General features: G+C 46.2%; 1 protein-coding gene across 1 annotated transcript in view; it reads right to left on the reverse strand.

Moving 5' to 3' along the window:
- Nucleotides 1-17921, reverse strand: part of PARP1 (poly(ADP-ribose) polymerase 1) — a 331612-nt gene that overhangs the window by 134828 nt on the left and 178863 nt on the right. Inside the window, exons 12-14 of the mRNA XM_085610418.1 lie at nt 10718-10850; nt 6270-6465; nt 4604-4732 (exon numbers count right to left, since the gene is read on the reverse strand). Of these exons, the coding sequence (XP_085466544.1) occupies nt 4604-4732; nt 6270-6465; nt 10718-10850 (458 nt within the window). The remainder of the gene's footprint in view (nt 1-4603; nt 4733-6269; nt 6466-10717; nt 10851-17921) is intronic.

The following is a 17921-nucleotide window of genomic DNA, read 5'->3' on the forward strand; positions in this document are numbered from 1 at the left end:
CATGCCCAGTTTACCAACACAGACTGGCGAGGGCTGGTGCCTCGGCCTCGCGGCCGGAAGAAATAACCCGGCGAGGTTGTGTTTTTTTTTATTGCTTCCCCTTTCCCTCCTCCTCTTCTTCTTCTTCATTAGAGTTTCTCCCTGGCTCGCACCCAGGGCCTCTTGAAGCGCAGTGACCGCGGCGCGGTGCCCTGTCCAGGGAGGGAAGAGGCGCTGAGACTGCGAGGACGACCTCTGCTTGGCCCGGACCGGGGCTACCTCTGCCAGGTAAATGACCAAATGCCGTTTATCGCTCCCCTGTGCTGTGTGGTGGGTGGGGAGGGGGGTAAGATGGCGAGGGGCTCAATGCATAACTCCCAGGACATACTCTGGCAAGACCGTAGCAGGTGTATTGTGTGACCTTGTACAGATATGAATCTCCTGTTTTACTGTGTTTAATGTCCGGAAAAAAACGAATTTCGCTAGGTGCCAGAATATTTTGCTTAATTTACTCTGACTTCGGAGTTCTCCATTACATTTGACGTTAGGCTGCTTCTACAGATATTGTTCTCGGGCTGTACTTAAATTGTCTATTTACCCTGAGGATTTCCTCTGTTGTCAAAGTCTAACGCGCGTTCCTACGCTTTCATAAATAATGCAGCCAAACGCGAATTATGCACAGGTGCATCCTGGGATGAATGCCTTATGCAAATGACGGTCAACAGGGTGGGGTTAGGTCCCTTATGATTTGACAGTTTATAAAAAAGGTAATATTCCGGTGAAAGCTCATTGGGCTTTAGTGGAAGGAGAGTGGTTCGGAAAGGCTTGCAGGGCCGGGGCACAGTGAGTTTCATGGTAGGCGGATGCATCTGACAGACTGCAGGCTAATACATCTTGAAGACCAGTAGGGAGCCAGGCTGGCTGGTGTCATGGGGGTGTGCCTCCTTAAAGGACAATTGGGCTGGGGCAGAGCAAGTCATGCGGCAAGCACTCTTAAGGACAGCTGGGCTGGGACAGTGGCCAGTGCCTCTGCAGGATGGCCATGGGTGGGTCAGAGCAAGCCATGTCACAAGCTCTCTAAAGGACAGCGTGGCTGGGTTAGAGCTGCTGAAAGGGCGGCAAGGACAGTGGCCAGTTCCTCGGTAGGGTGGCCAGGGGCGGGTCAGGGTGAGCCACGTGCCAGGCTAGTGCCCGAGAAAGGCTGGGGGACAGACAGCCACATATCAGGTTTACCTGTATGTCAGGCTATATTGAAAGGACAAGTGTGGTTGGAGTAAAGTCAGTCATATGGCAGGGTCCCCTCGGAAGGGCTTCGGAGGAGCTGACTGGTACCTCTACAAGGCTGATAGTAGTGGATTCGAGCCAAGCACATTTCGGGGTAACGGCTGCCCGCAGAGACTCAACAAGGCAGACGGGTTGGAGGGGAGACCTGGAAGGCATCCTTGTGGAACCTGTTTCTAATCCTGCACACAGCCTCAGCTGTGGGCGCCCCGAAGCAAAGCGCCCCGCCTCTCAACACAAAACACGCAAGTTGAGTTCACACTAGTAACAGGCATTGGTAATGCATCGGCTTCGCCTATGTGATGGATAATGAGCGGGTCGGAGTCCAGGACGAAAGGACGAAGGAAAGAGCTGCTCCTGCCATTTTAGTGTGTTGACATCCATGGATGAAAGGCGGAGTCAAACCTGCTCAGACAAAGATAACCTTTGTTAACAAGCTAGTATCTGTAGAGGGCAGATTTACAGACACGGCCATCTTACCATGACCCTTGCCAAGTAGTACAAACATTGAGCCCATGCATTATTAGTGTGCAACGCTCCGCCCCTCCAAACCTTCAAGTGGCCCAGTCCATGTGTGAGAAAACCAGAAAGAAACAGTTCCCTGTTCAAATAAAACAGCAGCTATAACAAAGTGTATGGTATGAATGTTCTATAACAAAGCGTACAGTATGGATGTTCTAGAATCTATAACAAAGCGTACAGTATGGGTGTTCTATAACAAAGCATACGGTATGGATGCTCTACACGGATTGATGCTTGTTGTAACTGTTAAGGGTCTGTGTTTGGAATCCCGACTCTACTCTGACGCATTGCCTGATCCTGAGCAGATGCACATATCTCCCTAGATATAAGGCTTCTGTGGTTGGCTGGGAGCATACCACTGCCGCCCGCGTTATGTAGTGATACCAGCTGGGCTGATTAATCTCTTTGTGTGTTTCCGAAGTGAACATTTTCCCCATCTGAATAATTGGATTTTTTCCTGCGCTCTTCCGTCAGCCCCACCCAGATAGGTGTACGTTCCTCCTGAAGCCGCTGCTTCCAGGAGTGGGCCAGGAATGCACAGCTCCCACAACACCCACCTCCTGGATATTAGATAAACTCATAAACATGTCACCATTTTTGGATAAAAGAAACCGTATCCCGCCCCACTCTAGAGTGCTCATGAACAGTCCAGCTGTTCTTGAGTGAAATATTTTTGACAAAGTTCCACAAATTGGAAACGATAACCTAAATCAGCCTGCGTTAGTATAATAACAAACCTGGTCATTTCATAAAGCGTGCGCGACACATTTACTGTCTGTTGGCGCTAGAGACACTTAATTTATCCACTGCGGATGGATAGCAGAACACAGATGGCAGTGACAGCATGTTACACAAGCATTGGCAATGCATTGGTATTCCCTATGTGATCAATAAAGACCTATTTTTATCAATCATCCTCCGGGATGAAAGAATGAGCTCCATGAAGAGAATGTGGCGCAGTGGTCAGAGCTGCTGACTGCGATACGGCTAGAGTCTCTGTGGGCACCATTCTGTGATTCTATGCAAATCACTTCATCTCTCTGGGTGGTTAATTGTTATATAAATATTCAGCAAGAGTAAAAGGCAAAACTTAAAGAGTAAAAGCTGATGTTAAAAGTATTTAGCAGCGGAACTGATGAGAAGAAGACGAGAAACAAGCATTGGTAAATATGCTACAGCCACTAGAGATCGAGGGAAGGTAAGTGGCACTCTCAGGAACCAATGAGACCAAGGAAAGAGGAGGTGGGATGTAAGTCCCTTTTAAGTATATATTAAAAACAATAGATATGTCAAGCACAGAGCAAGCACTGTGCAGGCAAAACCCAAATACACAATTGAAAAGGCAGCCCACCTTTAGAGGTGGTCCTGCCGCTGAAAGCTCGCGCTAGGCTCAAGCCTGAAGCCTGGCTCTGCTCGAGGTCCTGTGTGAGCCCGGCTTTCATGTGGCTGCTGCCACCCTCCGCCCTACCCAGGATGTGGCGCCGAGTCCAGAGCTGCAATTTTTGGCACCATAGCAAGCCCAGCTTTCATGTGGCTTCTGCCTGCCACCCTCCGCTCTATCCAGGATGTGGTGTCGAGTCTGTGCACTTTGCGGCACTGGGGAACCTGGTTCAAGACAAGTGGTGGGCTCCACATCCTGTGATTCTGGGCAAATCACTTCGCCTGCCAGTGCCATTAAAATGTCCCCGTGCATATTCAAACGTGTCCGTATGTAAAGCGCTCCAATACCTATGGGTCGATACCGCTCTATGGAAAAACTGTGGAAAATGCACAAAGGAGTACAAGCATTGAAAATGCAATAGGTTTCGCCTTTGATTAAGTTAAAGCCATTTGCTTTGCTAATGGTATTGTATAGCAAAGCAAATGGCTTCAACGTAATAAAAGGCGAGACCTATTGCATTTTCAATGCTTGTTTCTTTCAGATTTTTGCGGATCATAAAGGGGGATGCCATGACACTGACCAATAACATGAAAGAATGGTATTTTCTTTTCGATTATTAAGCAGGGTGACTTTAGAACTTGGTCTTGAGGGATGCCACGTACTTTGGTAGTCAAGGAAGGCAGAAACATGTTGACCATTTAATAAGGGAACAGCCATACCCTTTTAACTTAGCTTGGGCGTTAGCTCTATCCATTGGGGGAACCAGAATAAAAGGTGTCCTGTCCACCATGAGATAGTTTTAACTCACTTTATTGTTTTGATTTTTGCACTCTGCTCCTACCTCCCCATACAAGAAATAAGATCTGCAGAATTAGTGACAACCCCAGCTCCTATCTTGCGAAAGAGTCGTAGCCCACACTGGTACTGCGAGGTTCCAGTGTGAAGAGGGGATCCGATGATGATGCATGTCACCTCTGGGTGAGTGAGGGTTCTCGTCTTTTTACCACCCACGTACATAGTGTGAGTTTCAACAGAAAATACATGTCATGAAAAAAATTAGTTTTTTTGATCTCATTCTATCAAACACAACCAAGAGCCATAAAGGAAGCATTATCATGAAGGTAAAGACAAACCGGTCTTTAAAGAATCTTGTTTACACAACACTGCACCATTTTCTTTTAATTTTCACAGGTAAGAGTTGTGGACAGGGGGCTATATACACAACTGCACACTGGCAACTTATGTTTGGCCAACAGTGAACAATCTGTTCACAGCTAGTCTAAATTAAATTTAAAGTCAACCATCAGGGATACATATAACCATTCCTGCGCAATGTTTAACATCTGCGAAATCTCACACACAGTAAGGCCCACTTTAAAGAGAAAGCAGACATGACCTGAAGCCCCGGCTCAAATAATCACACTAAACCAACCCAAGTACCTCGAACTCCACCATGGCTTTTTTCATGCTTTCCACATCAAAGATCATCTTGATCAACTCCTGGATAGGCTTGGCGAGCTTCGACTTGGTGCCTGCATTCACCGACAGCTTCTTCACAACTTCTTCCTCCTTACGGAACAGACAAAAGATAGAAACAGTGAAAGAAGTGAAGTAGATGTTATCTGCTTCAGACTTCTCTGGATCCCAGGACATGTTTTAATAGGCAGGAAGGACACTATAACAGTCTGCAGCCACTGGGTGTAAAACATGAAACAAAAAGTCCTGCAAATCAAGCTAAGTGTTCATCAAGCCATGTGCATTATCTTGAAGACTCACAGGGTGTATTCCAAAGCTATTTTCACAAGTAATAATCGATATGATCAACAATGATATGATAAAAATAAAAGATCAGAAATGACAAGTATAGACCAAAGATTTGAAGTGGCGAGGATAGACAAAAATCATGGACGTTGACAAAAGGTGGTTAATAAGAGCGACGAGAAAAATAGATCCTAAAGTACACAGAAAGGCAGAGGTGGTTAAAACCAAACAACATACAAGAGGGGGTCAGAAGGAGAAAGGATAGAAAACAAGAGCTGGAAATGGGAAGATAGAATAGCAAAAAACAGAAAGGGCAAAAATACTGACTAGAAAGACAAAGTACTGAACGCACATGAGTGTGAGCCTAAACAAAAATATATCAGGAGGGTCAAAGGCTCACAAATGGTTGGAATGGGAGACAATACTCAAAAGGAGACCAGATGAGGGGTGAGGGTAGACCTCGTGTAGAGTGTGTGAAGCTGAACATGAATAGATGAAAAAGGGTGAAGACTGATGCGATTAGAAGGGCAGAGCATAAACAAGGCCAAAGGGAGTGGGGATAGAACAGTAAAAATCTGACAGAGTGAGGGAAGACAAACAATTACAAGGAGCGAACATAGACAAGAAAAGATCAGCAGAAGCAAGACAAGCTCAGAAGGGACAAGAATAGGTAAGATTAGAAAGGAGATGATGGACAACAGGCGATCAAAACGGGGTGCGCACAGACCATTAAAGATCAAAGGGTGATAAATAAAGATAGCTCAAAATGGACAACAATAGATAAAAAGAAAGCAGAGTTGGCGAAGGTAAACTATATACCACAAAGGAAAGGCAAAAATTTAGGGGTCTGAATTGACAAAATTATAAGTGGAGAGGATTGACCAGAACAGATCAATTTTGAGTGTGCGCCTGGGTAGATCAAAAGAGATCAGGTGATCAAAAATAGGGTAGGCTATTAGAAAGGAGGACAATAGATTTGAAGAGACCAGGAGGTCTCAAGAACCCAGAAGGTATGAAGAAGCCTGAAAAGAGAGGATTTGAAAGTGAATGATATTCTGGAGGTTACACTAAGGGATGTGCCAATATGGGAGCGAGGAAGGAACAAAGAGCTGAATTAACTGAGTAGCAATGGTCTTAACAGATTTCTGAGCGTGATAGCGTTGAATGGGTAATACTTATAAGAGCTCCTGCTGAAATGTAACCCCTCTACAGTATTATGGATGACTGAGAGAAAGTTAATCAAGAAGCAAAAGTCTATATAGGACCTAAAAAAGAGCGCACCAAATAAACAATGCACTGTTTGACCAGCTACTGATGACTTATATGTGCACCAGGACATGCTTACCTGGCCATAGTCAATTTCCAGGGGGTAGAATTTATTTGGGTACTTTGTGAAGTTAGTAGTATGCCACGAGTTCCCAGTTTTCCCTTCATACATTTCTAGAAAGTGGTCTATTGCTTCTTCTTTTGAGGACATCTCTTCCAGCTTGTTACTGCCAATGACTGTCCCAACACGGCCCCAGGATCTAAATACCCAGTACCTAGACACAAATTACAATAAATTATTTAGCACCATTAAAAAATGCTTCCTCGTAAATTGACAGACCATCAATTTGTACCAAAGGGACGAGCTCCTCCTTTTCTTTAATCTAAGAAGAACAGAATGCGGTGGCAAAGTGGTAAAGTTAGGAAAACTTTGTAGAATCACCTTACAGGGCTCTCTTGCGCTCATAATTTTTTCCTTGCAGTTGCTCATGTATCTGCCACCACCTGCTGTCATGGGGTTCTTTCCTTTACATAGTTATTATATTCAGCTCATTCTGTCACCCATGCAGACCAGAGCTCTCCAACTTTTTTCACCTGTGACTTTCAAATGTCTTCACCAGGATGTCATCTTAGCTTAGTTGGTATCACTGCTACATTCATGCCAAAAAGCTATACGAGTTCCAAATCAATTCTAACCGCATAATGCATTATGCATTATGCATTTATAATTTCATTGTCACTGCTTCAGAATTCAAAAGTGAATTTATACTGGAGATAACCTACCAACGAGCATTCTTCTTCACTCATTCTTCCCACTTTGTTTCCAGTTTTTGCATCTTGAGCCAGGATAGTCTCCCCATAGCCCCTCCTTCAGTTGTATTCTGAACTTCTATTTGTCTTTTACCCTCTGCTTCTCCGTTACCCATCTTTATCTCATTCTAACATTTCTACCTAGGTCAGATTCCAGACATCTTTAGAAATTCATCAGCTGCAGCAAACCTATGTAGTGGTCCAGTGACTGAAGTGATACTCCAGGTACAGCTTCAAATCAGAGGCATGTGTTAGTGGAGAGATACGAGAAGTGTGCACAGAACAGGAACCAGGCTTACCATGGAAGACCAATAGGTCTTCAAAAACTGAACATAAGGAAACATTGTAAATAGAAGCCCACTGGATAATGAAAAATGTTACTCACTTCCTATTGATGAAGCCGCTATTGGGTCAGCATTAATAAGAGTGCACAGAAAAGAAAGAGAAAGGACTACGTTCTGAAGTCAGGCAGTACAACAATTTCAAAGTCAGCTCCTCCACCCACGGAGTTATCAAGAGATAAAATATTTCAGAAAGGAGGAATGAGGCATTCATGAGAATGAAGGCTGGATAAACATTTTAAAAACAATATTAATATTGATAAAGATAAAGAGAAGAACAATTGAAAAAAAGATTGAATTGAACATTCACGACATTCATCATAGATCAATACGTAGTATAGTGTGGCATTATTCCAAGGACAGCAAGCTGGAGTGGACAAGTAGCTTTAACAGATCCACACAAACCAACAAGTTATCCTGGAACAGCAGCTTCACAGCTGGACAAATGCTACAGCTTACAAATCACATATCGTTTTATCATTCTGTGTTTAGATGAGGAATATTTCTACTATGCTGTAAAAGAAAAAATAGGGCATTTCTGTAATAAGCCCCATTCTAGGGAGGTTGAGTAGCTTCAGCCTTTAATGAAAAACCTGTGCACTTGGGAAGATTACATGCAAACTTGTAACACCTGTAGCACATAGGCAATATTAAATGTAAGTCACATTTCTTTGACAACACAAATTAGTTAATGATCCACAAACTGTAAAGAAAGCAAAACAGCATTCCTTTAAAGAGTCAGCTGTGTTAGCTGCTAAAGATGTGTTGGGACGGTACTGCAATAGTTTTAGCACTGAAACAAACTAAAGCCCTCGAGAATGGTCTTAAAATGTTTTAGTTTATCTTAAAACATAGTTACTCAATCGCAGCACCAGTTCACCAGTATTGGTTCTTTCTTAGATTCACATGTTTGAATTATTCCCCATTGTCGAAGTGGGAGCCCCACAGTGGGAGTCCCAAAGCAGTATGTATGTATCATCATCATAGGCTATAATAGCAATAAACAATCACTTTAAAAGCCTATATGTGTAAAGTCCTTTGCATGGTGAGACATGTACCCCTGGCTTGAGTGCCCAACTGTACTGTTGTCTAGATCCCTAATGCTGATTTTTTTGTCATAGGCGAACACGGATCATGTGTGTGCGCCATGACATAAACCTGTCTCACGGATTACGGTCTTGTTGGATCGGGAGGGACGCCCAAAGCTTTGCCTTTGTAGTGGTGGAAGGCTACTGCCTTCACCAGGTGTTAAGCAGCACAAGCGAAGTGGTGTCAGCATACGTTGTACTGATCAGTAGTAGTGAACAGGAACGTTTTACCCTGCGTCACTGGAGTGAGGCCTACAGGCTCAATCCCCTTTTTAAAAGTTCCACTACTGTGTGCTTAACTCACCCCTGGCCTACATCAGATAGATGTGGAAGGAGGTGCCTAATGGAAACGTGCTGAGTGCATGTGTACTCGCAAGAAGTACACTACACAAGGGGTGAAGTGTGGTACAGTGAAAGCATGGTAAATATGTGGATGAGGCAGTCATAAATAAGGCTGTAATAGTCTACATGGTTGTGGCTGTCGACGTTATCTTAATTGTTGTTATCTATTTTTTTTACGGCGGTTTTGTCGTAGACACCTCATTGTCAGGTTATGAGGATTCCCCCGATGTAGTCAGGGGTGAAGAGGGAGTTGTAGGGTCTGATATTGCCTCGGAGGAAGTTTTTCCAATTTTCTCTCTGAGAAATTCCTTCTGAAGACTCGTGGTAAGTCTTTTTTACGGCTTTTCTGCGCGCCTTCTGGAGAGCCTTGGCGTGACCTCTCCCTCTGACCTCTCTTGTGAGGTGAAGGAATCCTCACTGTCCTAATCAGAAGTGACATATTTAAGCTTCTGCAGCCCCAATAATAGCCTCATCTCTCTATACGTTTCAGTTTTAAAGGAAAAGGTTAGACATATTTTGTGGTCCTTTACCTTGTTTTCTCTAATGTGACATATTAGTGCCAGAGAAACAAAACATGAAATATAACCTTGGATGATCCAAAAAGTAGTAATAGCTGAAGAAACCAAGCAAAGCTCAGGGAGATTCCCTTTACACGACGGGCGGTAGAAAACCTGAGGGATTCAGCCTTTCTTGGGAGTGTTCTACATGGTGCTGCCACCTGATTTTTCTAAAGTTTGAAATTTGGTCCTTTTATAAAAATACATATATAGACTTTTAAAGTGATTGTTTATTGCTATTATAGCCTATGATAATGATACATACATACTGCTTTGGGACTCCCACTTCAACAATGGGGAATAATTCAAACATGTGAATCTTAGAAAGAACCAATACTGGTGAACTGGTGCTGCGATTGAGTAACTATGTTTTAAGATAAACTAAAACCTTTTAAGACCATTCTCGAGGGCTTTAGTTTGTTTCAGTGCTAAAACTATTGCAGTACTGTCTCCCTAACCTGTTTAAAAGGCACAATCTCAAAGTGTAACACTGGCTTTTGAAGATGTTCAGCATTTTTATGGAAATATTTTGCGTTCTCTTTAAAATTTCTCAACACCGACTACATTAACAATTTTTCTAACGTACTCATTAAATTTTTTCTTCTACTAAAGTTATTTGGGAATTTTATTGTTGGATAGCTTGAATTTAAATCTATGTTGCTGTCATAATATTTCACAATCATTTTCCTCTAAAATTTGCCTGTAACTTTGAACCAACACTACCAGGGATAAGCCCAGGAGTCCTCATTAACACTCGTTCTACTCAAGGCATAGCTTATTAACGGTGTAACTTCATACCCTGGTCTCCGGTATTCAATATTATAGTTTCCCTTGATATTATTTTTAAACAACTGATCATTTTCTGTGACAAAATTACATTTGTTCTTTGAGAATCATTATAAACCATAAAATTGTAATGCAATGCCTTAACTGGCGTTAACTGTAAGTGCTTTTTAGGAAACAAAGTGTTTGAAATAATTACACAGCGGACAGGCACCTAGGCGTTCTTTGTTTGTAGTAAAGTCTAAATTGGGTTACAGCTGAATGCACTCCTTTCTTTCGTGGGCTTTTACTAGCAACAGGCATTAGGTGAACAGCCTTTGGGAAGATTTGACATCATATGGCTAGGGTTTGTATAGAAAGGGATATTTTTGTGTTTTGTAAATGTAAGCATTCTTTAGGTTTAATGAGTTTAATATTCTCATGGGCTCTCTCAGTTCTAGTAATAAGTTGATCTAACACGTGTACATGAAAAGTGCACACTCACTATATGCAGGGTCTTGGCACTTTATAACAGATACTTACAACCAACTCAATGATACTCGGTTTATTGACTTCAGCCCAGAAAACTGCAGTGCTTTAACTCAAAACAAGGCCACATTCTCCTACCTGGTCTCCCTATCGTCCTCCAGCAGCTGCAACTTGTAATACGAATTTGTTCCCCGGGTGATGTCTACCAATCCTAAAGTGGCGCTGAAGATCTTACCAGCTTTTTCTAAGACATGAGCCGAGTTTTCTAAGCCTGAAATGGAAAGAAAGCAAAATTGGTGAGATGGCTCCGATACGCATGGTTTCAAACCTAAATATTATTTACCTGGTTATTACATAAGTACTGAAAAGGGCAGTGTATACTAAAAATAGAATATTAAACAGGCCACATTTTAGGAACAATAAACTTGACCAACAAATAAAATCCCAGTTTAGAAAGTAAGTTATTTAACCCTGAGTTTAGTACAGAGTAGTCAGCTTCAAAGTTTACATTAGTCATTATACTCCAAGATGGCAGAGGCCTCTCTTGGGCTCTAATTAAGGCTAATGTCAAAGGTGTGAACACTGGGGACTGCCAACACTGTTCCAGTCCAGGGCTTTGGCATGTTCAACAGGAATCCTCCTTAGCACTTAATAATTACTGATGTACAGAAGGATTGTGACACACAGAACAAATCCTTGATAAATGTGGAATAAACAATATTAGAACAATAATAACAGGAAAGCCCTCATTCACTGTTTGTAACACAGCAAATTAGTCACACTGAATAACGATCATTGACAACCACGATTGCATGTACACATAAAGGGCACATGAGGACAACACCTACAGAGCTCTTAAGAGTGAAGACATAGATGAGATTTTGACCAAGTAAAGGTGACTGGCCCCCATCACCGGTGTATCCTATTGGTCGTGGCAACAAACAGGGCTGCCCCTTAACCCCACACTTTTTGCTCTGGCATGGGAGGCATGGCAAAATGGGCCAGAGGTGATGCACAAGTATGATGATTTCAATGTGAGGTTGATCATGAGGACATCATACCACGCTGTGCTGATGATGTGCTCTTCTTTGTAGGGCGGCTCCTTGATACGGGGCACTGGTTGTTTCAGACATTGGAGATCTATGGAGAAGCCTTCGGTTTACAGGTTAACTGGACAAAATCTCTTCTGGTCACAATCCCAGGAGGCACAGATGCGATCGCATTGCAAACCTGACTCCACATTCGCAGACTCGATTGGTATGCATATGGATCTGTAACTTGAGCTAACGTGGACTCTAAAACAAACCTCTCCCCACCGTTCACCCGAACACATGCAGATTTGTGTGAATGGGTCAAGCTTCCACTCAACAGTCTAGGGAGAGGAGCATTATTTAAAACGTCGGCCCTACTAAGGTTTTACTACATATTACTGAATTTCCCTCTGGTAATCCCTAAGAGCTGGTTTGCGTGCCTGCAAGCTAATTGTAGTCATTCATATGGGCAAACCGGCTGCACATACCGCATTCAACAAGTATCTATTGTGAGAAAGTGCCATCTTTCTTGCATGGTATGCCCCAACTTTTTGCTGAATTGCTGAATGTACTTTGACTGAGTGTGCCCTGGACTCCTGCCAATCAGGTGCCCAGGGCCTATGTTCCTTCCCTAAAACACAAATTAGCAAACCCTGGCCACATGTCAGCCCCTGGTAAATGGTACCCAGGGCCTTGTGACCAGGGAATGCCTCTAAGGGCTGCAGCACTCATTGTGCCACCCTTAGAGGCCCTGTACCCTTACACACACACACACTGCCCTTGCAGGCTGAGTGTCTGGGTAGAAGGCAAAACAAAGAGTCGACATGGCACACATCCCTGTGTGCCATGCCCACCGCCTACACTGCCATGGCATACATCAGCCACCCCTCTAGCTGGGTGCCCTCTGCCAATAGTGTGGGCACAGGAGCAGGAGCCCTCGGCCCCTACAGTACCCAGGTCCATTCCTGGGCACTGTAAGGGCACTGCTGCCATTTAAGAGTATATGGTGCTGGGAGCTCGTCAAACACGAACTCCACAGCACCATAATGGCAACACTGAAGACTGAGAAGTTTGGTATCAAACTTCTCAGCACATTAAACCCACACTGATGCCAGTGTAGGATTTAATGTACCAAGCACCCCAGAGGGTATCTTAGAGATGCCTCCTGAAACCTAACCTACAATCCACGTCTGTTCTGAGGCTGCCTAGGCTGCCACACAGCAGACATGTTGCTGGACCCCTGGGTAGGAGAGCCCCTGCTCTCCTGGGTCTGCAACAATGCATATCCTGGGCAAGGTGCTAAATCTCCTCCCCTAGGATGGGCAGGTGGAAGCTTCAAAGGCATGCTGCCTCTGTGAGCTTCCCCAGGCCACTGCAACCCCCCACTCTGGCAGGACTAGGCTACTGCCCCCCTCCCACAGGAGAGAGGCAGGATAGGGGGTGTACCCACCCAAGGACAGGGACCCATTGGTCCCTGCCCTTCACCTACCTGTAATGCCCCTAAATCTAGTATTTAGGGGCACCCTGAACCTTCCTTCCCCAGATTCCAAAATCCGAAGAAGAGCTAGAAGAAAGAAGACCTGCCCTGCAGCTGCTAAGAAGAGGAAGACACAAACTGCTTTGGCCCCAGCCCTACTGGCCTGTCGACCCTCGAACCTGCTCCTGCTCCAACCCGGCATCTCTTGTGGCCAGCAACCTCACAAACCCCAGAGGACCTGACTACCTTTTGACTCTCAACCCCTGGGACTCCCATGAGTAAAGGCTCTACTCAAAATCTACTTCTAATCCCTGGCAGCAGCCCGGAACCGCGAACCCTTCACACTGCACCCGCCAAGCCTGGCCTGTGCCGGAGTGAACAAAGACCACAAGGACGACCCCACGGCGACCGTGACCCCGAGTCCGGCACCCAAGGACCTCCCTCGATACTCCTGAAGAAGCCTGCAGCATCAGAACCAGGTGCCCCCCCATCGCGATCAACAGAGGGTAAGATTTCCCGACACCAAAAGGCACCGCTGCACGCGGCGCCCCGCGGCCCCCTGTGCCCAATCCCGGGGGAACCTACCTATCCTCCAACTACCCAACTTACCTCTCGAAGTGGTGGTGGCACCTGAAGAATCCTCGTCCCCGAGCTTGCAGTCTTTTTCTAAACCGGAGATTTCCCATTGAAATCAATTGAGCGCCCGAAGGCTCAAAAGCACCCTGCACCCAGCCGCCCGAGTGGCCCTGGCAGTGAAACCTCTACACCTACCTACTTCCCCACTTGCCCTGAGTAAGTGACCAGGAGCCCAGCTCTCCCAGCTGCGTGGCTTGCCAGTCAACAGCCACCAACCTAGGCCCCCCCTATCCCTCATAGGATAACATTGGGCCTAACTCTCTCTGCACCCGGCCGCCCTAGAGTCGCTGAGGGTGAACCAACTGTACCTACCTAACCCTGGGGGACCCCCGAGTCTATGCCCAGAACCTCAACTCTGCCAGTCGAGTACTTACCCTTAAACCGATAACTCTATTTTCCTCATAGGGTAACATTGACTGGCTTTTTCCTGAAATTTCTTCTAAGTGTCGACTTTTCAAATCTTAAAATATTCACCAAAAATCAGCCGAGTAACGAAAACGAAATTACTCACCTGCTCTTAGGTGAGCTTGGTGCCCAGCACTGACTCTGAAAAATACTTACAACTGTACTTACCCGTAACCCAATTTTCTTCCATAGGAAATCATTGACTGTTTAAAATTTCTTCTAAGTGTCAATTTCTGCAATCTTTAAATATTCTTTAAAAATCGTATAATATCTGAAAACGTAATTACTTACCTGTTTTGGATAAAGGTCCCAGTACTGAGTCTAGGCACCCAGTACTGGATTACAAAAGTAACAAGAACATACTGTACCTGCAACTTGAATTTTCTTCCATAGGGAATCATTGACTGATTTCTTTGAAATATTTTCCAAGTGTCAATTTTAAAATAGCTAAATATTGTTTAAAAATCATTACAGTAATTAAGTCGACTTTCATCACTTGATTCTAAGTACTGACCCAGGACTGAATCTAGGATCCAGTCCTGGAATTCCAAAAGTAATCCGAAAAGTAATCTGTTGCAAATAACTTGAAATTTCCATTGAGCTCAATGCATTGTTGTGTTTAAAATAGAGTTGCCTATTGCAACCACTTGTAACTGTTTACAAAAGTCAATTGCATATTGCAAAAGTATTTATATAAAACATCTCATTCTGAGAAAGTATATTTTAAATCCAAGTGTTGGTTCTAAAATAAAACAAGCATATATTTTTTATATATAAACCATTGGCCTAGAGTTCAGTTATTGAGTGTGTGAGACCATTTGCTGACTGAGTGTGTACAACAAATGCTTTACACTGTCCTCTGATACTGCCTTACTGCTCGACCAAGCTACCACTTTAGAGAGTAAGGTTATATCTAACTTTAGCCTCTGTCAAACCCTTGGGGACTGTGGACTCTGTACACCCTGTACCTATTAAGGAACAGTATATACAGAGCCACTTTCTCACAGTCAGTCGGAGGTGGGTGGGGAGGGAGTTCCAGGTCTTGGCGGCAAGGTAGGAGAAAGATCTGCCGCCTGTTGTTACTCTTCTTGTGCGTGGTACGGTGGCGAGGGCGAGGCTGGCTGAGCGGAGTTGGCGAGTCGGGCGTAGAACGAGAGGCGTTTGTTGAGGTATTCGGGTCTGGCGTTGTGGAGCGCTTTGTGTGCGTGGGTAAGGAGCTTGAACGTGAGCCTCTTGTTGACGGGGAGCCAGTGCAGGTCTCTCAGGTGGGCGGTGATGTGGCTGTGGATGTCCAGGATGAGGCGTGCAGAGGCATTCTGTATGCGTTGCAGTCTTTTCTGTAGCTTGGCCGTTCTCCCTGCATAGAGTGAGTTGCCATAGTCAAGCCGGCTTGTGACTAGGGCTTGGGTGACAGTCCTTCTTGTTTCCGTAGGGATCCATTTGAAGATCTTTCGTAGCATGCGGAGGGTTTTGAAGCAGGAGGAGGAGATGGCATTGACTTGCTTGGTCATAGTGAGCGATGAGTCCAGGACGAACCCTAGGTTGCGTGCGTGGTCGGTGGGTGTCGGTGCTGTGCCCAGGGCGGCGGGCCACCAGGAGTCGTTCCAGGTGGAGGGGAATGGTCCAAGGATGAGGACCTCCGTCTTGTCTGTGTTCAGTTTCAGGCAGCTGATCTTCATCCATTCGGCGACGGCCCTCATTCCTTCTTGGAAGTTGGATTTGGCGGTGACTGGGTCTCTGGTCAGGGAGAGGATCAGCTGGGTGTCGTCGGCGTAGGAGATGATGTTGAGTTCGTGTGCGCGGACGATGTTGGCGAGGGGGCTCATGTGGATGTTGAAGAGCGTCGGGCTGAGTGATGAGCCTTGGGGTACGCCGCATATGATCTTGGTGGCCTCTGAGTGGAACAGGGGTAGACGGACTCTCTGGGTTCTGTCGGTGAGTAAGGAGGAGATCCAGTCCAGGGCCTTTCTCTGGATCCCTGTGTTGTGGAGATGTGTTTTTAGGGTGCGGTGGCAGACCGTGTCGAAGGCAGCTGAGAGGTCTAGGAGGATGAGGGCTGCGGTTTCTCCGTTGTCGAGCAGGGTTCTGATGTCGTCGGTGGCGGCGATGACGGCGGTTTCGGTGCTGTGGTTGCTGCAGAAGCCAGACTGGGACAGGTCGAGGGAGCCGTTGGTTTCGAGGAACTTGGTCAGTTGCTTGTTGACTGCTTTCCTGGTGACCTTCGCAGGGAAGGGGAGCAGGGAGATGGGCCGGAAATTCTTGAGGTCCTTTGGGTCTGCTGTCGGCTTCTTAAGGAGGGCGTTGATTTCAGCGCGTTTCCAACTCAGGGAAGGTGGCAGATTCGAAGGAGCTGTTGATGATGTCTTGGAGGTGGGGTGCGATGATGGTGTCTGCTTTGTTGAAGATGTGGTGAGGGCAGGGGTCGGATGGAGAGCCGAGTGGATGGTGTTCATGATCTGGGTGACGTCTTCGGTGTTGACGGGGGTCCAGCGACTGAGGAGGGCGGTGGTGAGCGTTGGTTCTGCGGCTGGTGGAGGCGTCTGGTTTGCAAAGCTGTCGTGTATGTCGGCGATCTTGCGGTGGAAGAAGGCCGCGAGGGATACACAGAGGTCCTGTGAGGGGGGATGGAGTTGGAGCTTGGGTTGGAGATTTCCTTCACGATGCTGAAGAGCTCCTTGTTGTTGTGTGCGTTGTTGTCTATGCTTTCTCTGAAGGCCGTTCTCTTGGCGATGCGGATGAGCTGGTGGTGTTTGCGTGTGGCGGTCTTAAGGGCCTCGAGGTTTTCCGCAATCCGTTGTTGGCGCCAGGCTTTCTCTAGAGTTCGGCGGTTTTTTTTGGAGTCCTTGAGGTCTGTGGTGAACCAGGTGGTTCTCCTGCTGTTGTGCTTGTTCGGAGGGTTCTTGATAGGGGCGAGGGTGTTTAGGTGCTTAGAGCTAAAAGGTAGCCAGGTCCTCCGGGGTTTGAGAGGTTGCTGGCCACAAAAGGTGCTGGGATGTAGCTGGAGCAGGTGCGAGGGTCGACAGGCCGGTAGGGCTGGGGCCAAAGCAGTTGGTGTCTTCCTCTTCTTAGCAGCTGCAGGGCAGGTCTTCTTTCTTCTTGCTCTTCTTTGTAGTTTGGAATCTGGAATCTGGGGAAGGAAGGTTCAGGGTACCCCTAAATACTAGATTACAGGTAGGTGAAGGGCAGGGACCAATGGGTCCCTGTCCTGGGGTGGGTAAACCCCCTATTCTGCCACTCTCCTGTGGGAGGGGGGCAGTAGCCTAGTCCTGATTGGGTAGGGCCTCCCATCTTCAAGATGGCGAGCGCCCAGAGATGTGCTTCACTCGCCTCCCACACCTGAGGGGTGGGGTTGGCAGGCTGGCACATCCCCTGTCCTTATTTGGGGTTTCCGGCCAGGCTTCCCGCCAGAGTGGGGGCTGCAAGTGGCCTGGGGAAGCTCACAGAGGCGGCATGCCTTTGAAGCTTTTCCCTGTCCATCCTGGGGGAGGAGACCTAGGATCTCGCCCAGGATGTGCATTGTTGCAGGCCCAGGAGAGCAGGGGCTCTCCTATCCAGGGGCCCAGCAACAGGTCTGATGTGTGGCAGCCTAGGCAGCCTCCCAGAACAGAAGTGGATTGTAGGTTAGGTTTCAGGGGGCATCTCTAAGATGCCCTCTGGGGTGCTTGCACATTAAATCCCACACTGGCATCAGTGTGGGTTTAATGTGCTGAGAAGTTTGATACCAAACTTCTCAGTCTTTAGTGTTGCCATTATGGTGCTGTGGAGCTCGTGTTTGACGAGCTCTCAGCACCAT

The sequence above is a fragment of the Triturus cristatus genome, chromosome 6 (genome assembly GCF_964204655.1).
Source record: "Triturus cristatus chromosome 6, aTriCri1.1, whole genome shotgun sequence".
Classification (NCBI taxonomy): Eukaryota; Metazoa; Chordata; class Amphibia; order Caudata; family Salamandridae; genus Triturus; species Triturus cristatus.